The sequence below is a fragment of the Tachysurus fulvidraco genome, chromosome 9 (genome assembly GCF_022655615.1).
Source record: "Tachysurus fulvidraco isolate hzauxx_2018 chromosome 9, HZAU_PFXX_2.0, whole genome shotgun sequence".
In the NCBI taxonomy this organism is placed as follows: Eukaryota; Metazoa; Chordata; class Actinopteri; order Siluriformes; family Bagridae; genus Tachysurus; species Tachysurus fulvidraco.
The window spans coordinates 20,171,715-20,196,332 of NC_062526.1; the positions used below are offsets into that span (position 1 = coordinate 20,171,715).

Consider the following 24,618-nt stretch of genomic DNA (forward strand, 5'->3'; position numbering starts at 1 on the left):
TCCCTGTCCATGTTAGAGCAATGCTACACCTTGGTATAATAAAAGCCACCAAATAATTATCTAATTAATTAATCCATCCATCAATCCAACCATTTTCTACCGCTTATTCGGGGCAGAGTCGCGGGGCAGCAGTCTAAGCAGGGACACCCAGACTTCCCTCTCCCCAGACACTTCTTCCAGCTCTCCCGGGGTAATACCGAGGTGTTCCTTCGCCTTGTGGCTCAGCTCTTTCTTCACCACAACAGATCGGTATATCGACCGCATCACTGCAGAAGATACACCGATCCGCCTGTCGATCTCCCGCTCCATCCTTCCCTCACTCGTGAACAGGACCCCAAGATACTTAAACTCCTCCACTTGAGGCAGGAGATCTCCACCAACCTGAAGGGAGCAAGCCACCCTTTTCCGGCTGAGAACCATGGCCTCGGACTTGGAGGTGCTGATTCTCATCCCCGCCGCTTCACACTCGGCTGCAAACCGTCCCAGTGCATGCTGAAGGTCCTGATTTGAAGAAGCCAACAGGACAACATCATCTGCAAAAAGCAGAGACGAAATCCTGTGGTCCCCAAACCTGACTCCCTCCGGCCCCCGACTGCGCCCAGAAATCCTGTCCATATAAATAATGAACAGGACCGGTGACAAAGGGCAGCCCTGCCGGAGTCCAACATGCACCGGGAACAAGTCTGACTTACTGCCGGCAATGCGAACCAAACTCCTGCTCCGGTCATATAGGGACCGGACAGCCCTTAGCAGAGGGCCCCGGACCCCATACTCCCATAGCACCCCCCACAGGTCACCACGAGGGACACAGTCAAATGCCTTCTCCAGATACACAAAGCACATGTGGACTGGTTGGGCAAACTCCCATGAACCCACCAGCAACCTGGCGAGGGTATAGAGATGGTCCAGTGTTCCACGACCAGGACGAAACCTGCATTGTTCCTCCTGAATCCAAGGTTTGACTATCGGCCGAATTCTCCTCTCCAGTACCCTGGCATAGACTTTTCCGGGGAGGCTGAGGAGTGTGATCCCCCTGTAGTTGGAAGACACCCTCCGGTCCCCCTTCTTAAACAGAGGGACCACCACCCCAGTCTACCAGTCCAGAGGCACTGTCCCCAACCGGCGATGTTGCATAGGCGTGTCAACCAAGACAGCCCCACAACATCCAGAGACTTAAGGTACTCAGGGTGGATCTCATCCACCCCCGGTGCCTTGCCACCGAGGAGCTTCTCAACTACCTCAGTGACCTCAGCTTGGGGGATCGACAAGTCCACAACCGAGCCCTCCGCCTCTGCTTCCTCAATGGAAGACATGTTGGTGGGGTTGAGGAGATCCTCGAAATACTCCTTCCACCGTCCGAGGATGTCACTGTCGCTGCCCACGTGAGCGTTGAAGTCCCCCAGTTGAACGACGGAGTCCCCGGTCGGGGCACTTTCTAGCACCCCCCCCAAAGACGCCAAGAAGGTCGGGTACTCTACACTGCCATTTGGCCCATAAGCACAAATAACAGTGAGAGACCTCTCCCGGACCCTAAGGCGCAGGGAAACGACCCTCTCATTCACCGGGGTGAACCCCGACACATGGCTGCTGAGCCCATAGAGTCAGATTCCGTGTCCGGAGATTGGGTCGCAGAGGCTCCCGCCTTCAACTGCCACCCAATCCACATTGCACCAGCCCCTTACGGTTTCTCCTGCAGGTGGTGGGCCCACAGGAAATCGGCCCCACGTCGCTCCTTCAGGCTGAGCCTGGCCGGGCCCCATGGGGTAAGAGCCAGCCACCAGGCGCTCGCATGTGAGCCCCAACCCTGGGCCTGGCTCCACGGTGGGGCCCCGGTTGCGCCATACCGGGCGACGTCACTGACCTTGTTTTAATTTTCATTTTCTTTCTAATTAATTAAAAAATATTTATTTGTACAGGAGACACTGTGGTTTGTTTCATACCTACAGAGATGAGGGTTCAATTCTCTCCTCTGCAACATATTGTGTGTGTGTGTGTGTGTGTGTGTGTGTGTGTGTGTGTGTGTGTGTGTGTGTGTGTGTGTGTGTGTGTGTGTGTGTGTGTGTGTGTGTGTGTGTGTGTGTGTGTGTGTGTGTGTGTGTGTGTGTGTGTGTGTGTGTGTGTGTGTGTGTGTGTGTGTGTGTGAAATATCCAGAAATTTAAAGATGGAACACAATGTTTCGAAAACAGCCTTTTTTTATTCTCTCTCTTATCTCTTATCTTTCTCTCTCTCTGCCTTTCTCATGTTAACCCTTGCTGAGTTTCCACCTCTATACAATTTCCTACACTATAATGACAAATCAATCTCTTTACTTACAAGACAAGAACTTACAAGATAACAGCTGTTCCTTTTCTGTATTATTAATTCTGTATTATTTCCCTTTCCTCATATCCATCACTGTGTGGAAAGTTCCTAAGGAAGTGATAAGATATTCCTGGGGGAAGACGGACTGTTTGTTACTGGCAGGAATACGACTTTTTAAAAACTTCACATTGTTTCCTGGCTTTATATTTCTGGAAAGGTCAAACACACCCATCCTGAGTCGAGATACAAACTGACAGTTTTTATGTCAGTGAATTTTGTCTATATATGTGTGTGTGTGTGTGTGTGTGTGTGTGTGTGTGTGTGTGTGTGTGTGTGTGTGTGTGTGTGTGTGTGTGTGTGTGTGTGTGTGTGTAATCTGGGTCTGGCTGTATGACCAGTGGGCTGTTTTTACTTTAGCTTACATTCCAATAAATTTCAAAATCATGTGGTGAAACTAATGAAAATATGACTGTATTGATATGGAATCTTGTAGAAAACAAAGGGCAATAAAAACTTAATAATGTCTGATGTTCTGCTCCAGAAACTGAGGAATGCTTTTCCTGAAAGAAGTTTGCAGTGATAACCATTGGCTTCCTTTGGTGGTCCACTGAGGATGAAGACTCAAGGACAGAGTGTTTGTCCTGAGACAGGTTTTTCATTTGAACTCACGACAGCAAGCCATGATGTGAAGCTCGATTTTAAATCTCTAAATGTTTAAATCTTGGGTTGATGACACTTTGGTATCTCCACACTATAGGAGGAATAAAGTGTGTTTCGCCACAAACCGTAGACAACAATTACACAGTGTCGTGAATACAGAAGGATGTTTATATCCACTGAGACATTAAAAGCAGTGTGACTCTCATGTAACACTGAAAATCACCAGACTTTCTCTGTGTTCTCTTTACTGAAAATCCCCAATAAATACAAGCCACAGAGGGAAGTCTGTCCTGCGTCTGTTCACTAAATACTGCATTAATATCTTTATTAGGTTTCATTCAACAATGTGGATGGAATTTGTAGAGATTAAAAGCTGATGTGCTTTATTTTAATTCAATATGAATATGATGAAGATGATGATGATGATGATGAAGTGACTTTAATGTATGACTGTAGAGTCTACAGGCTTTTCATCAGGAGCCCAGAATTCTCTGGAACTTAACTGACGAAATCTGTACGAGGGAAAATCAACACCAACGTCAGGATATATAATTTTAAAAAAGTTGACAAGAGGAAAAAAAAGAGAGACACTGTAGAGTCTGTGTTTTCGGAAGGGTTGAAACCCTGGGCATATCACATCCTGGGGTTTAGTACATCAGTCAGATGTGAGCACACTGACAGCTCACGTGAACAGAGGAACATGTTGTATTATAAACAGGAAACGGTCATGACATGACAAGCTGATAACAAGACTGAAAAGGAAGAAAAGGAAGAGGAAGGGTTTTGAGGATGCTATTTAAAGTTTACAGTCATTCATATTGTGATGTTTTATCATGTCATTTTCCTTACTGAAAGACTCCTGTACATGGCTTTAATGATGCCAAGAGAACATCATGATGTGTGAGTAACAGACAGCAGCACTCACCAGTCCTGACAACACTGTTGTGGTGGACCTGAGCTCCAACAACGACGAGACGGCCTACCTACCGGAGACTAAAAACCCGGAGAGATGGTGCCAAGAGAACAATCTTCTCCTGAATGTCAGCAAGACAAAGGAGTTGATAGTGGACTTCAGCACAAAGCAGGAGCGGTCATACCAACCGTTAAGTGGAGAGAGTGGACAGTTTCCGGTACCTAGGTGTTCACATCACACAGTACCTGTCTTGGTCCTTTCACATCAACACCCTAGTGAAGAAGGCCTGGCAGCGACAGTGCCATCTGAGACACTTAAGGGACTTCAAACTACCCTCTCAGGTGCTAAAAGACTTTCTACACTTGCACGATTGAGAGCATCTTGGCGGGTAGCAATACAGCTGAGCTCTCCAGCGGGTGGTGCGGTCAGCTGAACGTACCATCAACACTGAGCTCCCTGACCTGCAGGACATCTACAGCACGCAGTGCCGGACCAGAGCCAGGAAGATTGTAAAGGACCTCAGCCGTCCCAACAATGTACTCTTTTCTTTGTTATGTTCAGGGAAACACTTTGGCTCCTTGAAAGCAAACACAGAGAGAATGAGAAGTTTATACACACTCTCATTCATTCACGCAATCACACACTACGGACAATTTTCCAGAGATGCCAATCAACCTACCATGCATGTAAATATCTATATATTCAAATCCCTGCATTGTTTTTCTTTCATGTCGTACTAAAATCCCTCAATAAGTTTCAGCTGGATGTTTATCTAAAACCAGTGATTGCATGAGGAGGTTAAATGCTGTAAACCATCAATCGTATGTAGAACAGAAGATAAGGCTTTAGAGGACATTCAGGACAGACGAAGCACTGACTGTCTCATGAACAGCTTCAGCCTTGGATTTTCCTCAGTGTTGCTTATTCAAGTCAAAAAAATCACACCACAGCGTCAACTGAACCACAGCAGTTTATTAACTCTGATGAATAAAAGTCGATGCACTTTATTTTATTATTCAGGCCTGTATTAGTGATGTAGAGATTGTTAGCATGCTTTACCTTTATTTAAACATCTCTGTTCTTCTCTGACTCGGCGATCCGAGGTCCAACAATTAATAAACTCAGACTCAACGACAGATCTAATAAACTACAGAAGGTTAAAGGCTACACAGGAAAACAGGACAATTCGATTGAAAGGAATGACACAAATAGTAACATTCATCATAAACTGTCAGAACTATGAAGTCGAATGTTAGTGATCTTTAAACCAGGAATCCATTTAAAATACATCTCGAATGATCATGAACAGGGATTAACATGTACAGAAGACTAATCCAGACGGTTGCTATGACGACAGGTCCATCCATACAATAACCAACGTTCTAACACGACACATCAGCATACATCAGTAACAGTCTGTTGGTCAGGCTAGAAGAAGGGCTTGTGTTGAACATCACGCCACCTTCACAACACACACACACACACTGTAAAAAGTGTCATATCGATGGTTATATATAGAACGAGGAGAATTAAGACTAAGACGTTCTGAGTTGTATTTTCTGTTGTTAAGACGTGATTGCTCGGAGACAGATGTACAGTGGCTGGAAATGAAAGGCATGTTCTGTTAAAGCGAGTTTAATCTGAATCTGTAGTAACGATTGTTTTGTTTAGCTCTGAGTATCAGTAGACGTGTGGATGTGTGGTGTAGAGACTTTTGATCTCTTTTCCCAAATTTAAAAAAATTAAAATTAAAACACGCTAAACACACACAAACTAACCAAAAACCACAGACAGGTGAAACGATAGTTATCTTAATAACATCAATCCACAGCGCAGGGCACAATTCAGAGCAGTCCTTTAATCATTAACATTTTATTTCTGTTCATTGTTACTTTATACAGTGTCCATGACATGAAGCTTCCTAAACATGACCTAAATCCTGCTGTCTATCACTCTGGGATTTTTCTCTTGGAAGGAGGCACCAGATGGGATGGAAGCTCGCTGGGAAGCTCGTGCCCTTCCAGTTTGACCTTGATGAGATGGTTAGCGAGGGCAAACTCCTCGTCATCCAGCATGCCGTCCTTGTCGATGTCGGCCAGCTTCCAGATCTTTCCCAGGACGGTGTTGGGCAGTTTTGACTTCACCATCTCTTTCTTGGCGTTTGCGCCAGTCACCTTGCCGTTGATAGGCGAGAGCGTGTAGAAGATCTCGTCGTATGTAGGTTTGTCACGTGCCACCACCCACTCGAGCTCGTCAATTCCCTCGCCGGCACCTTCGCCGTATCCGTGACCAAACGGCCCATTCATGGTGCCCTCAAAAGCTCCGCCCTTTACAACCTTCCCAGGCTGCTGCGTCTCCTCCTGGCGCACCAGGACCATCAGCTGGGCGATGTCGTGTGCCAGCATGTCGTCCACTGTGTCCAGGAGCTTCGCCTTTAGCGGCTGAAACTTGTTCAGGTCGTGGGCTTGGAGCTGCTCCTGGTCACAGAACAGAAAATGTACGTTTGCACATAGCTCATGTTTTACAATTGGTCGGAAAATCAATACAAACAGAATATTACATCACTGTCATTTTGGCGTGCACTGTAAAAGGCGCTCAAGCTGTGTGTCATGGTGTGATGGACGTGTTAAGGCAGAGACGCTCAGAACAGAGGAGTGAGATACACTATTCATGTGTGGAGGTCTGGGAAAACTTGTGTCATGTGGTGAAACCTTACATCTAACATGTGAAATATGTCTGAACGAGTAAAAATGGAAAAATTTCTAACTTCACTGAAAAACAAACTAAATGGCTGCTTAAAATAAACAGCTGGTTACTATTGTGTTGAGTTTATTTGGATTTTGAAGGTTTGCCTTTAACGACGGGTTTAAGAGAGATGATCAAATGTATTCACTCATTCACTAATCTCAATAAATTCACACTAAACCAAAACATATTTATTAACTGTGTGTTCAGGTGCTTCTGGGAAGTTTGCATTTACAAGTCAGGAAGTTTTGATCAGAGCGAGATGGAGGTTCTCTTAATTAACTACAATAAAATACAACAAAACACAAACGTTTAATTCAACTTATAGAAAATGAAGAACAAAGAGCTCATTTGTGTTTAGCCGGATTTATGTTTTAAATACATTTTTAAGCCTTTGTAAGCTTTGTTATATATAACATTGTAATCAAACCCTTTCTCTTCTACAGGTGCTAAAATGTAAACTAAAGTGAGTATATTTCTGTGACTTATAAATGTTTAAACTTTACAAACACGTAACAACTGAAAATAACTGAAATCTTCTGAGACGAGGAAACTTTCAACTTCAAGAAATTTATCGACAGCAGACATGGCATCTGCTTAAAAGTGATAATATATCAATGTGTTGCTTGTAACGTTGTGTAAGTTTACCTGCATTTTTTTAAGATTGGGGAAATCTCCGGGAGAAATTTGATGCTCTTTCTCGATCCGACTGTAAATCTCTCCCAGGCTGTTGATCAGCTCTTTCTTTTTGTTTTCTTTCCCAAAGACCGCAGGCATGTCTTTCTTCAGAGAACTGATGATGTAAGCATGGACCTGTGAAAATCACAGAGAAATCAGGCCGTTACACAAGAGCGAAGTTTTGAATCAGATCTAATTGGTTACACTGGTGCTTGATAATCAGTTTTCTAATAAATTACTATTATAGTTTAGCCATCACATGACCCTGAGCAGTTTGTGGTGGAGGCTGATACTGAATATATCCTCCAAAGGTTGTGACACTGGCCACAAGCCAACAAATACATGACGGCATATTCTGATGACAGCAGGGGAAGTTGTGTTCAAATCTCAAGGTTAACTTTGAGGTTCACTTTCAACAGAACCGGACTTAATCCTAGCACAGAGCTAATGAAGCTTCTGATATTTTATTCACTGAGCAACTTCATCATATTTAATGGAAAACTAACAAATAAACACTTATCATTAGCACCCTGAAACACAATATGTGCAATAACACAGCTCTTTTCTGTTAAGAACCCAAGTGTAGATTAAACTTTAACGTCCATATGACTGTTAAACCTCAACAGACAGAACAGAGAAGCAGTTGTAGTCTATGATGGAGGACAAATCAATGGCTCTCTGTTCACCTTTCACCACATTAATAATGCAGAGTGGACGGGACGGATCAGATGTCGAGGATCCTTCAGCTAGCTGTGAGAGTGAGATCAGTCACGCACATCAAATCCAAGCTATAATAAAGACTACACTCTGTAGAAACACACAGAACCATGGCACTGATTAAATGACACGTGCGAGGTTCAGTCAGGTGCAGAAATGAGGACGGATAAAGTAGAATGGGTTCAGTGACTGATGCCGACATGGTGCAAGGTCATGTTCAGTGAGTGTTTCAACATTTTATTTAGCTTCACCATCATCAAAGTTCCGCTCTGATTATTCCCTAATATCTGCAGCCACATGTCAGTTCAACAGAGTATTCTGTAGTACTGTCACCTCCAGTGGCAGCCATCTTTAAACAAAAGTAATGTTAGGTATTCAAAACTTTTTAAACGATTGGAAAGGTCCAGTAGCTTTCCTGAGTTTTACCTTAGCTAGTCTGGCCCTCTTGATGAGGTCATTGAGTTTGCGGAGCGCCGCGTTACGTGGCAGTGACTGGATGTCCTTGAACAGGTCCTGCTCTTCAGCCTCGAACAGCTTGCGATTATCAGGGATGAGCAGCGGGTGTGACCAGAAGGAGCCGATGTAGACGCGGATCACCTCGGGCGTGTTGACGATCTTCCCCAACGACCACATGAGGGCACCGTAGACACGCATCAGCTGCTGAGTCTCGATCTGATCCGCCTTGTTAAGTACCACACGGATCTTGTCCTCATGGTTCTTCAGGGCCTTTATCACCTCCGAGAACTCGTCCGAAATGTCAAGCTTGTGGGCATCGAATAGAAGGATGATGCGGTCCACACGCTCAGCGAACCACTCAAGCACAGCGGCAAAGTCATAGCCTGAAACAGAAGACGCAAGAGCAGAGTGTGAAATCGATGGGTCATGACTTTCATAACTAAGAGCTTTCATTCTTCGACATGGACTCGGTCTAGTAAGCCAGCTGAAAGGCAGGAAGAGTTATGGACTCATTAGACTCTGTATAATGGGTCTGAGTGTGAATCCCATCAGAGCTGCTGGAGCACTTCTAACAGACTGGTTAAAAGGCATTCAGGCTGTAGGGTTTTATGATGGAACGTCTTCCAGGAGACCAAAGCTTCAGCTTCTCATAGCTTCTACAGCAGCTGCAGATATTATCTTAGTCCCACCCCATACTATAGAAGAACAAATCTAATGTACACCATCCTAACATCTTCAAAAGGTCTCTGGTGTACAGTACAAGCCTTTATCTGAGGGTTCATACTGCTGATGTCTTATACGTATAGAGCTGATGTCAGGCTGCATGACTCAGCACCAGTCTCTCCTGTAAAATCCTGACCACAGAAGATTTTCACACACTCACTACAGCTCTCTCTCTCTCTCTCTCTCTCTCTCTCTCTCTCTCACACACACACACACACACACACACACCAGCAAAGCAAATAATTAGACAAAAAAGAACAGAGAAAAGCCAGAGTTTTCTCAACATTGTTTTGCTGAATGATTAGTGTGTTAATAAATCAAATCAGAGACGTGGAATATGGAAGGAACATCCATGTTTTCCACAGTAAAATCCCATGGTGCCTGGAATCAAGCACAGTACTGCGTGTAACACTAGTGTGTGTGTGTGTGTGTGTGTGTGTGTGTGTGTGTGTGTGTGTGTGTGTGTGTGTGTGTGTGTGTGTGTGTGTGAGAGAGAGAGAGAGAGAGAGAGAGATGTAGTGGGTGTGTGAAAATCTTCTGTGGTCTAAATTGAAATCAATATGTTTCAGTGGCTGTTTGCTGTAGTTTTTAGCCCCGCCCACGCAACTTAGAGAACAGGAAAAGAGACGATTTTATGCTCTCCACAAAATATCTTTAAGTAAATATTTCTGACACTTTTTGGTCTCACACCACAGTACCTGAGCAAACTTCAACTCTTTAATGATTATGACTTTTATGATCACTTTAAATGATCTATAATCCCACTCTCAGTGTTTATAACGATTTAGAATCCCGCTCTCAGTGTTTATAACGATTTCTCAGTGTTTATAACGATTTAGAATCCCACTCTCAGTGTTTATAACGATTTCTCAGTGTTTATAACGATTTAGAATTCCACTCTCAGTGTTTATAACGATTTAGAATCCCACTCTCTAATGTGTATAATCCCACTCTCTGGTGTCACCCAGAAAAGCATGACAATTACTAATTGTTTTAATGATTAAAATCTCTCCTTCACCAGCATATAGCGAAAACTGTAGAAACATGTGAAGTAAAAGTGAGAAAGAAGCTTGGCACTGAGGCAGACAGAGATTTCTGGGTTAATTTCAGGCTGTCATTTCGTGGCCTGTCAGGGACGACAAGGCAGCATGTTGGTAAGCCGAGGCTGTTAACACTCCATCTACAATACCTCCGTATGGACATTTACGCAGGCAGCTATAACCACACACATCTTCTGTTGCCTCTGTGGACAGCGGGAAAGAGAAAAAAACAAAAATAAAATACAGAAAGATGCATTGAGTTCAATGAGCATAAAACAACAGAGAGCAGAGAAAGAGGAATTGCGTCAGTGTGACTCGTCCCTATGTGTTGAACGAATGACTCTGAAATCTCCATTTTTTTTGATGACAGGCTTCTGAGTTCATACAGCTGTCTTTTATCTTTACCGTGTAAGGGATAAGTCTTCCCTTTGGTGCTTATGTGGAAATATTTCACAGTGAGCAGTGACATGAACAGAAAAGCCAAGTGTGATTAGGTGCTGCTAAATATGACCCTCACACTCAGCTGTGAATGAGAAAGTTTCGACTCATTGTGTGTGTGTGTGTGTGTGTGTGTGTGTGTGTGTGTGTGTGTGTGTGTGTGTGTGTGTGGGTGTGTGTGTCTGTGTGTGTGCCTGGGTCTGTGTGTGCGTCTGGGTGTGTGTGTGTGTGTGTGTGTGTGTCTGTGTGTGTGTGTGTGTCTGTGTGTGTGTGTGTGTGTCTGTGTGTGTGTGTGTGTGTGTCTGTGTGTGTCTGTGTGTGTGTGTGTGGGTGTGTGTGTGTGTGGGTGTGTGTGTGTGTGTGGGTGTGTGTGTGGGTGTGTGTCTGTGTGTGTGGGTGTGTGTGTGTGTCTGTGTGCCTGGGTCTGTGTGTGCGTCTGTGTGTGCGTCTGTGTGTGTGTCTGTGTGTGTGTCTGTGTGTGTGTCTGTGTGTGTGTCTGTGTGTGTGTCTGTGTGTGTGTCTGTGTGTGTGTCTGTGTGTGTGTCTGTGTGTATGTGTGTGTGTGTGTGTGTGTGTGTGTGGGTGTATGTGTGTGTCTGGGTCTGTGTGTGTCTGTGTGCGTGTCTGTGTGTGCGTGTCTGTGTGTGCGTGTCTGTGTGTGCGTGTCTGTGTGTGCGTGTCTGTGTGTGTGTGCGTGTGTCTGTGTGTGTGTGTGTGTGTGTGTGTGTGTGTGTGTGTGTGTGTGTGGAAACCATAAAGAAGAACAGCAAACGGACCTTAAAACACTTCTGTGGAGGTTTTCTTTCATGTCATGGTATAGAAGCTTTTGATGCAAATGGAAATGATTTCCTGTTCTGAAGCAGCAACAGAAGTCTGCTTTTACTATCAAATCCTCACGCTTCACTCCAAACCCACAGGAGTGCTCACAGCAGCTCGCAAAACAACATGACTGCACCTTATTTTACTGTCAGCTCACAGAGAAAGAGAGTATCGAGTCAAATCAACAGCTTTTACTTCGTTAGTAATAATCATGTAATATCTTTTAATCTGTGGGTTTTAGCTAACATGCTAACACACTGTGGTTCACTGAGAAGAAAATATTGTTAGGGGGAAAAAAATACAGAAAGAGAGAAAGAGAGAAAGAAAGAAATGTGCTTCTTCGAAATGTCCAGCCTTCCCATCTCATTTTCTGACCTGTTAAAAAAAGACCCATTTAAATGTGAGTGTGTGTTACCTCTGCTAATTCTCTGTTTTTCTCCAGACAGGATTCCAGGAGTGTCGATCACGCTGATGCTCTCCAGAACAGGGTTGGGGAGCTGCGCACACACAAACCTACACATACACACACACACACACACACACAATAAGAAGACATAAACTAATAACCATTTTAATCATATTTCACTTTCCCTGGACTTGGTAGTAGATGAGTGAGTAGATAACCTAACAGTGACAGATGAAAAGTAGTTTTCAGGCTAATCTCATGTTAATACTAATATAGTTTAAACCTTTAAACAAGGCCCTCAAATTATCCAATCTACAACTCCTTTGTATTTCATACTGTATTCCTACAACTCCAACATATTCCTTACCGTATTCCTACAAATCCACTGTATTACCTGCAACTCCTCTGAATTCCTTACCGTATTCCCTACAACTCTTCGGAATTCCTTATTATATTTCCTCCAACTCCACATTATTCCTTACAGCTCCACCACATTCCTTACTTTATTCCCTAAAACTCCTCTGTTTTCATGATCGTATTCCTACAACCCCACCGTTTTCCTTACAACCCCACCGTGTTCCCTACAACCCCACCGTTTTCCTTACAACCCCACCATGTTCCCTACAACCCCACCATGTTCCCTACAACTCCTCCATACTCCTTACCATATTCCCTACAACTCCTCCATACTCCTTACCATATTCCCTACAACTCCTCCATACTCCTTACCATATTCCCTACAACTCCTCCATACTCCTTACCATATTCCCTACAACTCCTCCATACTCCTTACCATATTCCCTACAACTCCTCCATACTCCTTACCATATTCCCTACAACTCCTCCATACTCCTTACCATATTCCCTACAACTCCTCCGTGTTCCCACAGCTCTTTAGTAAGTCTGTTGCTATTTTCAGAGTCAGACACCGTGCACGTGTCTATAAATATAACCGAAAGCCACTGCGACTACATAAATGACTCAAACAGTTCATCTTAAAAGTGTCTTTAAATCATTTGCAATCTGACTCAGTCCAGCTGCTTTCAGAGCAATACAAAAGGTCAAGAGCTTAAATTTCATCATGTTTTTCAGAACACGTGTGATCCCGCTTCATGCTCTCTGAGTCTTCTGTTGGACTGGGGGTTTTTTTCAGCACGACCAACTAAACACTGAGGCACACTTAACACTGACAGAGAGAGTACGACTCACTGAGCGACGGCACCTGCAAAAATAATCAGCGGTCAAACACATCTTTAGAGATGTTCTTTTAAAAAACAGAAGATTGTCTTGTCACTAAAAGTGTCTCATCATCATCATCATCTTCATCACTATGAGATAATACTCTGCTCCACACATTCTCCACTTTCTCAACAGTTTAAGTTTTGTGTCTCTTGTTTCTAGACATAGCAATAGAAGGTGAGAGAGAACACGTGAGAGAGAAGCCCTGGAAGACCACCGAGCATGGAGCGGTAACCAGAAGAGGAAGAGAGCGGCGTAACAAGTGACTAACTGAGTCAGGTGTCTACCATGAGATCATCCAGAGCTGAAGACACAAAAGCTACACGAACTGTAACTTTGGCTCACATTTTGTTGGATCCAAGTCATTTGGCAGATGAATGATGCTATGGAGGTTCCTCAAAAGTCACACAACTCCAAAGTCTAGTTTTTTGTATATAAACATTCTTTTTTTATGCTAAATGTTATTACACAGATATATCATTCTGGGTTGATTATATTCACACTGACCTGTTGAGGAACGCATTCCCAAAAGCATTAAGCTTACGAAACGGCTTCTTTGGATCCACGACCAGGGCGTTTCCTGGTATCTGGCCTTCGATGTCCCCGTGCATCACAGCAATAAACGAGTCTGTGGTGGGCTCTGGACCAATCCTCATGCCTGGAAAATCCTGTTCCAGAAGGTATCTACAGTGAGACGAACAAAAAGTTTTACAGGATTTAGGTACAATCCTCACTGAAGAGCAACCAAGCATCATGTCAGACTATTAGATCAGCACCAATGGACTCTCCTGTGTTTGAATACATCTGTGTGATCACTGGAATCCTGGCTTAAGAACACACACAAATGTTTCTACTCTGGTGTATTTGTGTCAGGTTTAGAGGCAAGTGTGGCTCTCTGACTGGCTTGTGTCTGTCTGCTCTATCTGGCTGACATTAACCTCTAAAAGCTACAGAATCAGTGGTTTAACACAGCATTGATCACCAGCTTTTTCTCCCTTCATTCTGCAGAAAATGTATGACTTATTTACGTTTCCAGTTTCTGCCCCCTAGTGGATAATGGATAGTGTGTTCACTAATGCGCTCAGGAATAAGCTTGAGTTAACTAGCCAGCTATTGCATGTGACAGTGTAGAAGTTTAAGACTCAGAGACTGAAATCTTGTTCATGCCTAATGTTGGTCATCTTTTATTTACACAATCTACAGTTTTCATGAGTAACGTCATTACGTGGAGCTGAAGACTGACCTCACTGAACTCGAGTGATGTAACAGAGTCGTATTTCATCATGACGTCCCCTTACCTAGTAAGAGTGTGAAATCACCCTGAGGAAAACCTCTGTCCCAGTAGGTTAAAGTACCACTTTTAAAAGCTGCCTCTTTGGTGATAATCATAGATTTGTTTATTTTATGTAGCACTTTAGTGAGAGAATGTGTTTTGTTCATCAATAACAGCAGCTACAGCAGATCAGAAGGTGGTGGTGTTCTGGCTTTGGGGATCTACCCCGAGGCCTGCACTGTCACTTTAGTTTTACTGCCAGACATTCTGGAGGTTATTAGAGACGTGTAACCATAGGAATGCCAGAGTCATGTGGAGCTTCTCCTGTAGCCTAGAGATACTTTTCACTTTCAGCTTTTCTGCTAAAGTGCGTGAATGATGTGTGGTCAGGACACGATCCGTTTAACTGGAACATGGAGAATTTGGACTTGCTCTCCTTTCATCTCCTCTTCTCTCTTTATATCGGAGTTGTTTGTTGTTGTGAATATCGATGAGGTGTGAGTGTGACTCTGAGCTGTGTGTGACAGGGCGTCTCTGCTGCACCACCGGCCGCTGAAGATGTACAGTATGTATGTGGATCATTAGTTATGTAGCTGAATCTTCTCATTGAAGTGCTCACACACACACAAACATGTACAGACACACGTACACACACACACACACACATACACAAACATGTACACACAGGCACACACACATACATGTACACAAACACACACAGGCACGCACACACAGGCGCACACACAGGCGCACACACAGGCGCACACACAGGCGCACACACAGGCGCAGGCACATACACATAGGCACACACAGGCACAGGCGCGCACACACAGGCGCACACACAGGCACACACACAGGCGCAGGCACATACACATAGGCACACACAGGCACAGGCGCGCACACACAGGCGCACACACAGGCGCGCACACAGGCGCTCACACAGGCACAGACACACACAGGCGCACATACAGGCACACACACATACACACAGACACACACATACACACAGACACACACACAGACACACAGACACAGGCACACACACATAGGCAGGCACACACATTATTTAAAATGTTTGTAGTGCTCAGCTGATTTGACCATTTCAGATACTTATAAAAAATGAAATTAACATATTATTTAATAGAAATAAAACACTACTTTGTTCATTAAAAGATGAACTGAATATGAAGTGTTATAAAATAAGACGTCTAAACATTGTTGAATCTTAGAGATGTGAAACATGCTGGAGATCATCACACATCACACACCCAGGTATCTTCATCATCCATACAAAAATCCCTCAGAGCTGAATTTACTGCTCTGTAACTGTGTTCATGACATAGGAACCAAATTATACACAAAACAACACTAAACATTCCCATGTGTAGATTTCTACACCTTCAGTACTCTGACGCTGTTTCATTTCAGCTCACCTACACATTGAAACGGATTAGAATTATGAACCAGCTTTTAAAATGCTGATATTTTTATTCCGCATGTATTCTAGGTTTAAAGCTCCACATTATATAATGACTTTAAAATATATTCATTCAGTATGATGTCATAAATTAAGTCCTGTGTGTACCTGTGTATTTAAAAACAGCTTTTTTCAATGTCAGTAAAAAATTAAATATTATTCTGTGTCATTTCTGTAAATCTCAGCAAGGTTCCACCTCGCTTTAGAAAGATGAGGTTACCTGCTCATTTATTTTTGTCATTGTCGTTAAATTATTGAGATAATAAACAAATTATAGATTGATTTTTATTTCATTTATTTATATTATTATTTCCACATTGCATTGTCGACTATATGTCTCTGGGGCAGAGCCTCGATGTAATAATAACTATCATCATTATCATCATCATCATCATCATCACAATCATAAATCAGCATCATCATCAGATATAGAGCAGTGTGAGTCAGCATTGTGTCCTGTGGGTCCTACCGTATGAAGCTGGTCTTCCCGGTGGAGTACTGACCCACCAGCAGCACCATGGGCTTGTTGTCGAAGTCTGCATCCTCCAGCGCTGGTGAGTGAAACTCATGGAATTTATAATGTTCCTCTAAAGGCAGCAGTTTGGTTTTGTAAAGCTTCTTGAGTCCTTCACCGACAGTGTGAAACACCTCAGGATCCCGTTTTCTCCTGTCATCTGTTCCGAGCCAGCTGAACATGGTGCTGCACGTCACTTCACTTCACTTTACTTTACTTCACGTCACTTCACTTCACTTAAGAATCAGAATCAGAATCAGAATCAATTTTATTGACCAAGTGCGTTTACACACACATTGAATTTGGTTCCAGCTTCACCTCTCTCCTTCTCTCTCTTTCTCTCTCTGTCTTTTAGAGGCCAAGCGTGGCACAACACACACACACACACACACACTCTCTCTCTCACACACACACACACACACACACACACACACACACACACACACACACACACACTCTCTCACACACACACACACACACACACACACACACACACACACACACACACACTCTCTCACACACACACACACACACACACACACACACACACACACACACACACACAAACACACGTTACCCTCTGCCACAAGAACCGATAATAAAACACAGTGATTCCTGGAGATTTAAAAGGTAACAGCTGCACCGTAACGTTAATACCGTTAATAACGTTCTCTCTCCGGTGCGCGCGCCTCTGTTTACAAAACAATTCCTTATCGTCAGCTTCAGGATGGAGCCCAAGATCTTAGAAAGCCATCAGAGAAAAAGAGGTTTACAACAGGACCAGAGAGGAATCTGTAGAAACAAGCGGTTCCTCTGAGCTGCAGACTGAAAGCCCTCAATGATCTGAGCTGCAAAACAGCTACACGAGAGAAAACGCCTTACTGTGTCGTCGGCCCGGCGCAGGTCATCCCTCAGGCAGGTGAACTGTCTAATCAGAGGGCGACTTGAGTAGGAGTAGAAATGAAAGCCAATCCCAGCACAGGAGGCGGGTTTTATACGGATGTGCAGTGGGAATAAAAAAAAAAGCAGGATTGGTCGGGATGTGGGTGAGATCTGTACAACGTGCGTTTACACCTACAGCGTTTTGCAGAGTAAAAATGTTCAAATGTGTCACAGAGACAACAAAAATCTACCAGGCAGCACAATGTCCAAATTATTACTTTCCAACAATTAAAAAAATATGTGCACCCCAGAGCATCACACTCATTTGTGAATCTGCACCAAACTGATTGTGTAGAAATTCAATGAAACTACAAACCTGCTCCATTATTTATTATTCAGCACAAAACCTTTTCCAGAGCATCTTATTTATTTATTTTTCTACAACTGAGTAATTGAAGGTTAAGGGTGTTGCTCAGGGGCCCAACAGTAGCAGCTTGGTGAACCTGGGCTTGAACTCACAACCTTCTGATTGGCAGCCCAACAGCTTAACCACTAGGCTACCACATGGCCATCATGACAATGTCCTTGTGCAGCTCCATGAAGACATGGCATGGAGGTAAAGGTTGTAAATTTGAGTGTCCTGCACAGAGCCCTGACTCTGACTCGACCCCACTGAACACTTTTGGGATGAACTGGAACTGGAGTCTCCTTACCATCCAAACATCAGAGTCTGATCTCACAAACCCAGTCATGATAGAACATCTAGTGGAAAAGCCTTCACAGAAGAGCAGAGTGGAGTTTATTATAACAGATGGAACACCTGTGTGAAACTGTTGGCTGTATAAACTCTAACATTAATGTGTGCTAGAATGTACTACGGCACCACAGACAGACCAAACATCAACCAAACGTCAAAACTGAACTGTTTTAATAAACGATTATCTGTTATGTGGAACAGGATTAAGGTGCAGGTTTAGCCTGATGCTGCAATCTAGTGGTGTGATGCAATATAGCACATGGATATATTAGTAACACAAACCCGAATGACTTTTTTTTTTAGTTCATTTTATTCATATAGCATTTTTAACAACAGATGATGTCACAAAGCACCTTTAGAGAAATATTTCAATTGACTAATGAGCACACCATGGTGTGATGGTGAAAAAGAAACCATGAGAGGAACCAGACTCAGAAGGAACCATCCATAAATTGGTACTCTTCTATAACTGTGTCCTGTCTGGTTTAAAAAAAAATTGCATCCAGGAAAATAATTCTATTTATAAGATGAAGATTTATAACTGATCATTTTAAACTGCTGATGTTTCTGAGCCGTGTGGAAAGGAACCCATCAAATCTCACAACACACGAGAACCATTAATAAAACACACTGATTCCTGGAGATTTAAAAGGTAACACAGCTGCACCGTAATGTTGATATGGAACAAAAGGATGAACAGATGATTAAACATTTAAAAAGCAGTATGATCCTTTAGCTGCATCCTGACATCTCAGACACTCGTATGATTAATTCCACATTGTGTACAAGACTAAAAATGCCATTTTATTGGTATTGCTCTGATGTTTTTGTTTGTTTCCATGTAATACATTTACATTATGGTACAAATACATTAAAATGGAAATGACGTGTGTGTAGAACAGGTCTTTAAAGATGAATTGAAAATCTATAGTTATTAAATCCTGTCATTTTCTTACTCTATGAAATGGATTAAGTTGTATTCTAGTTATCGTTTATTATCACAGATACACACCTGTAGAAAAGTCTCACACGTTCTTCACACACACTCTATTACACACTTCAGTTCATCAGCACCGATCTGGTCAGATCTCCTGAAGCTCTATTACCATTACTGGTAAAGCTGGGATTTAATAGACTTGAGTCAAGATCCAAGATCTTGGCTCCAATTGATATATGATTTATTCAACTTAAAATCAGTTAATTTTTTTGCATAGATATGTCAAGTGGAATTTAGAACAACTATCTGGTAAACAGATCTGTTTTTAGACATCAATTGGTCATTACTTTAATTTCCAGGTTCTGGGGCATGAAAGCCAGGAGACAGAAGTTATTCTTCGAAGGAGGTGAAACTTGAAAGTTTCTCATACGCTGAAGACCTGCTGCGAGGTCCCTTTTATTTTGTTCACGTTTGTCTAGGATTCATTTATTAAAGAATTAAAATACCCGTAACATGTCTTTACCCTTAGAGTACGTCGTAGATAAGAAACCAGCTTATAATTCATGTTTAATAAATTATCAAGTAATCTTTAATAAAATCAGATATTAATAAATGGGAAAATTTAAAAGAAATTCCGGTAATAACAAAAGTACAGTTGTGTTTCCGTCGTCGCTCATCACTTACTCGTCCGTGTCGGTGGTAAAAATCAGAAGCGAACGTGTTCTGACTGCGAGATGAAGTGACTGGCATAGAACCTGTTCGTGTAGTTTGTCTCCTGTCTGCAACATGCACCTAAAGTTCACAAAAGATCTGATTATCATTAAACATGAACAACCACCTTTAGGTTTTTGTGTAAAATGGTGAAATCAGTCATACGTTTGTGACGCGGCATCGTGAAGCCTTGAGGCTCAGGAGTGCAGGCGGAAGCGGGCGACGAGAGGGAGGTGATCGGACGAGTGGTGCTGATTGGGCAGACCGTTCACTTCCTTCAGCTCGGCCTCGCTGACCAGGGCCAGCCTGGACAACAGCTGCAGGCCTCGCTGTGGTGCAGCACTGCATTCTGGGAACAAAGATATAGCTTTGTGGTTTAACTGGAGTCCAGGAAATCAGAGCATTTCAAGTTTGTTTACTTAATGTGCTTTTGATACAATACAGTAGCTTACAACCACGGAAGAAATAATCTATTATATCTGGAGCAAAAATATGAAGTCATAATAATAAAGATACAAACTCATGGACATATTTTAAAATATAAATGTAGCTATAAAATATATTTATATTCTAGTTGTTAAGACTGGCTGTGACATGCAGTGTGTAAACGTATATATTTATATAAAAACATGCAGTTGGGTCAGTTTACCAGACAACGTGGTTCATAAAAATGACTTATCCCACATCCTTAAGAACTGTCATGCGGTGCAGCCGTGCAATGTTTTACACTCTGTGTAAAATATTTCTTTAATATGATTATTAAAAGTACTACAAGTGAGGAACATCTGTAGAAAAGCATGTATGCATTTCCTACAAGTGAGGAACATCTGTAGAAAAGCATGTATGCATTTCCTACAAGTGAGGAACATCTGTAGAAAAGCATGTATGCATTTCTTATGTGTCCATTTCTTCGTGGTCGCTCCAGATGACATTTCAAACTGAAATGCTTTGGGGTTTTGGTTAGTAATGCAAAACTCATTAAAAACTCTTTAGTTTTAAAAGCTAATAATATGTCCGTCGCACCACAAGACATAATACAGTCGCACCACATGACATATATTGAGTCTTCTAATAAAAACTGAAAAAAAAAGACACACACACAGCTCTCACCCATCGAGCTGGACTCGTCCCTCTGTGCTGGCGAATAGAAGATGTAATCGACAGTAATGGCTGTGCGTGAGTGGCAGGTGGTGATTTCTCGATGGCCGCTCTCTTTCAGGTAGTGAGAGTACACCGAGGTCAGCTTAAGAACGTGTTCGATGCTGGATTTGTTCTTGCTGATAAAAGGTAAAGAGAGGAAATCATTCGCTACACTTTCGGATAAACAAAGCTGTAAAACAGTACAGGATCAGATTGATATGGTATCTTACCTTTTTTTTGGTTTCTTCGCATCGGGATCTGTAGTGGATAAAACAAGTCCAGTTTATTATAGCAGAGGTATATTAGCACAAATCAACCACATCATGAAAGAAAATCAGTACGTTTATGTTTTTCCCCCCACAAGCTTTTGTAAGGAGTTATGCGTATGAATAAGAATATAAATCATGGGTTTTTGGACTGAACACAGCAGTACATTGTGATGAGAGAATAAGTAATGGCACTGCCTCAGTAATAAGGGAGAGGTCACACCCTTAGCTTGGCCTTCATACTGGCACATGTGGGAGATCCCGAGGCTAGAGGGCCACAAGGGTGAGGTGAGGATTCGCTGTCCTCGAGGGCTTTCTTCCTGTCCTGATACCTGCAACAGGATGTAGAAATGAAACGTGTGTGTGTGTGTGTGTGTGTGTGTGTGAGAGAGAGCAAGAGAGCTAGTGAGAGAGAGAGAATAGTGTATAGAGAAGGCTCTCACCTTCCCGATGGGAATGCCTGCATACTGCAGCTTACTGTCTGTGATGAAGGTGTAGAGAGGACTTGCAGGCACCGAGTTAAAGTCACCACACAGCAGTATTGGGCAGGTCGTGCCGTCCTCCTGCCGTGCTATGCGATTGGTCTCGGCCAGCAGCAGTGCCAGCTGTGCCAGCTTGATGTCACCACGACGCGGGTTGTACAGAAGGTGAGTGGTGACCACGCAGACTTTGTGTTCTGACTGTGATGTGTCGACGGGTTTAAGTACCAGAATCAGTCCCACGTTATCCCGGTCCAGGATGGGGATTCCATGTCGGAAAAACTCCACAGGTTGAGAAGAGGAGAGTGTGAAGCGAGACTTTTTGAAAGCTACCATGCAGCCGTCCAGCTTGCGGCCAGTCCGGCGTTTGTACTCACAGTGGTAGCCTGTAAGGAAAGAGGGAAAGAATGCAAGCTCACAGTTACACCTTTACTCACAGACTTCCTGTTTCAAAAATGCTTTATGTTTGGATATGCATTCTGTCAATTATTTACTAAAATATCCATAAGCCACCACAGAGCCTGCAAGCGGAACTTCATGAACATGAGAGAGATTCATACAAACGTCAAACTCACAACCATTTGGGTAATAAAATTAATCTCACCTTTAAATCAAGTACAGCATTAAACACCTGAGCCACATTGATTACTCCAGTTATGAAAAGTTTAAATATTACGTACCTAAATGTTCTAAACTGGGTTTGATCTGCTTCTGATAATGATCCTCTTGTACCTCCTGCAGACACATTATCTATGGAGACAAATGCATTTGAAACGCTTAACCACACAAAACACACAGTCGGGGTTAATAAAACGACTCATGCTCATAATCATTCTATGAAAAAGTGCAGCTCAGGAACTCCCTCACATCTGCAGCGTGCTGCTCCAGCTCCTGTATGATTTTGGAGAACCGATGACGCCACCCCAACACATGAGGGTGACAGTGTTTATAAAGGTAAGGATTGCTGAGAAGCAGTTCTTGAGAAAGAATATTGTAGGACATCACGGAGAAATCGAAGGGACCGTCGCTTCTGCTTACACGGCTTTCGGTAAGGTCCTCCCACTGCCTCTTTAACTCTGTAAGAAAATTCATTAACATTAACGATAGAGTGCACAGTGGTGCATTGGACTATAGCAGACGCTGTGCTGCGTCGTCACCTGATTTAACGAGGCTTGGTGAATTTTCCCTCGGAGGACGCAGAACATCAGGAACGTCATGCAGCCATGCAGGAGGAACGGACTCTCTTCTCTCTCGTGAAGCTGGGCGTTTAGAGCCGTGCTGCACGTCTTCACCTGTGTGCTCGTACTCCAAACTCCTTCTCCTTTTAGCAGGAGGCTCTGAATCTGGGTGTTTCATCAGACCAGCTGAGAGATGGAGGTGTCTTTGGTGATCAGTGCTGGGCAGCTCAGTCCAGGGGAAGGGACAGAAAGGTCTGGGGGAAGTGAAGGGGTTTCTGGTGGTGATGAATGGAGATGTACTTCTCCAGTACCACTGTCTCCAAACAGCAGCAGCAGCTGGAGCAGAGCCCAATGCACTCAGGGGTCGGACAAACATGGGGTTACTGTTAACACAGAAGAGATTCACTTCAGCTAGTCACGTATCTAAAGCGTTTTAACACAGCGTTTACACAATTAAACACACATGAAGCTTGCCTAACTGACAACTCGGCAACTTTGTCTTGAATTGCTGGATTACGTTACAGCCACAAGAAAAACTTGACTCGAAAGTAGGCAGCAACAACAGCAGCAACAAGCGCAAGCGGTGTTAGCAAGCTATCGTGTTGTTAGCTAGAAGGTAGCTTAGCTGGCTAATATGGCTTACTTCGGGCTTCTTGTTGGACTGCCATATTTTAAACTCGGGTGTCGATACATAAAAACTACTTAGCATAAGCTAACGGTGTCTCCTAGTATATAAGGGGAATAAAGTCAAATTGAACGTGTAACGGAGACCCCGGCTAATCGGACAAATAAAGCAAGATGTTAGCGAGTCCCTTGTAAATGACGTCACGACGGAGGCTCGAGTGGAACGGACGGACGGACGGACGGACGGGGACACACACACACACACACACACACACACACACACACACACACACACACTCACTCACTCACACTCACTCACACGCACACACACACGCACACACACACACACACACACACACACACACACACACACACACTCACTCACACTCATACACACACTCACACTCTCTCTCACACTCACACTCTCACACACACACACACACACACACTCACACTCACACTCTCTCTCTCTCTCTCTCTCTCTCTCTCACACACACTCACACACACACACTCTCTCTCTCACACACACACACACTCATATACACACTCACTCACACACACTCACATGCATGCATTTATAAAAAATAAAAAAAAATCTTCATTGCAACTTGAACAATGTTTTAAACTCATGTTATCTTAAGTATGTAACCTAGTGAGCCAGCATTAATGTATCCAATGATAGAGATTTAAGCACTTATGTATGTCGCTCTGGAGAAGGGCGTCTGCCCAGTGCTGTAAATGTAAATGTACACACATACAGTTCACTCTCTCTCACACACTCATATACACACACATACACTCTCTCTCACACACACTCATATACACACACACTCTCTCACACACACTCATATACATACATACACACACACACACACACACGTATGTACACACACTCACTCATATACATACACCCACATGCACACACCTATGTACATACACACTCACTCATGTTCATATACATAAAACACAGAGAGAGAGAGAGATTAGGGCAGCAGTTCCATGATCTCTGTTTCTGTCATTAGTTTTATGTATAGACTGTAAGACTACTTAAAAAAAATTCAGCCTGACTATGTACTTGATTTTCAGAGAAAAGAAAATGATACTTAAATATACCTAATAAAATATTGTTGAGTAAGTATTTGGTGTATTACTGAGATCAAACTAAAGCTGGGTGTATTTTTTATACCTATAACTCACTTCATTGTACACATCATAGACTGGATGCAATACGTAAATTATGAAAT

At 43.1% G+C, this 24,618-nt stretch overlaps 2 protein-coding genes across 7 annotated transcripts; both read right to left on the reverse strand.

Moving 5' to 3' along the window:
* Nucleotides 1-4,827: 4,827 nt before the first annotated feature.
* On the reverse strand, nucleotides 4,828-17,389 carry ehd3 (EH-domain containing 3). Of its 3 annotated transcripts, none has more exons than XM_047818280.1 (7): nucleotides 17,283-17,389; nucleotides 16,356-16,636; nucleotides 13,644-13,820; nucleotides 11,907-12,004; nucleotides 8,442-8,854; nucleotides 7,269-7,433; nucleotides 4,828-6,352 (listed from the first exon to the last, which is right to left on the reverse strand). In XM_047818280.1, exons 2-7 carry the CDS (start codon nucleotides 16,580-16,582, stop codon nucleotides 5,825-5,827), a joined length of 1,608 nt encoding a protein of 535 aa, XP_047674236.1. In that variant the 5' UTR covers nucleotides 16,583-16,636; nucleotides 17,283-17,389; the 3' UTR covers nucleotides 4,828-5,824. The 3 variants fall into 3 exon arrangements, with proteins under 3 accessions (XP_047674236.1, XP_026993825.1, XP_047674237.1); XM_027138024.2 differs by lacking the exon at nucleotides 17,283-17,389 and adding an exon at nucleotides 17,058-17,276; XM_047818281.1 differs by lacking the exon at nucleotides 17,283-17,389 and adding an exon at nucleotides 16,719-16,736.
* A 2,147-nt stretch (nucleotides 17,390-19,536) lies between these two features.
* angel2 (angel homolog 2 (Drosophila)) lies at nucleotides 19,537-23,654 on the reverse strand. Of its 4 annotated transcripts, none has more exons than XM_027138035.2 (10): nucleotides 23,225-23,649; nucleotides 22,730-23,133; nucleotides 22,440-22,648; nucleotides 22,253-22,322; nucleotides 21,537-21,958; nucleotides 21,317-21,425; nucleotides 21,058-21,085; nucleotides 20,798-20,964; nucleotides 19,853-20,036; nucleotides 19,537-19,768 (listed from the first exon to the last, which is right to left on the reverse strand). In XM_027138035.2, exons 2-9 carry the CDS (start codon nucleotides 23,124-23,126, stop codon nucleotides 19,885-19,887), a joined length of 1,554 nt encoding a protein of 517 aa, XP_026993836.1. In that variant the 5' UTR covers nucleotides 23,127-23,133; nucleotides 23,225-23,649; the 3' UTR covers nucleotides 19,537-19,768; nucleotides 19,853-19,884. The 4 variants fall into 4 exon arrangements, with proteins under 4 accessions (XP_026993836.1, XP_026993834.1, XP_026993837.1 ...); XM_027138033.2 differs by having other exon boundaries at nucleotides 23,394-23,648; XM_027138036.2 differs by lacking the exons at nucleotides 19,537-19,768; nucleotides 19,853-20,036 and having other exon boundaries at nucleotides 20,844-20,964; nucleotides 21,292-21,425; nucleotides 23,394-23,654.
* Between the last annotated feature and the right edge of the window lie 964 nt (nucleotides 23,655-24,618).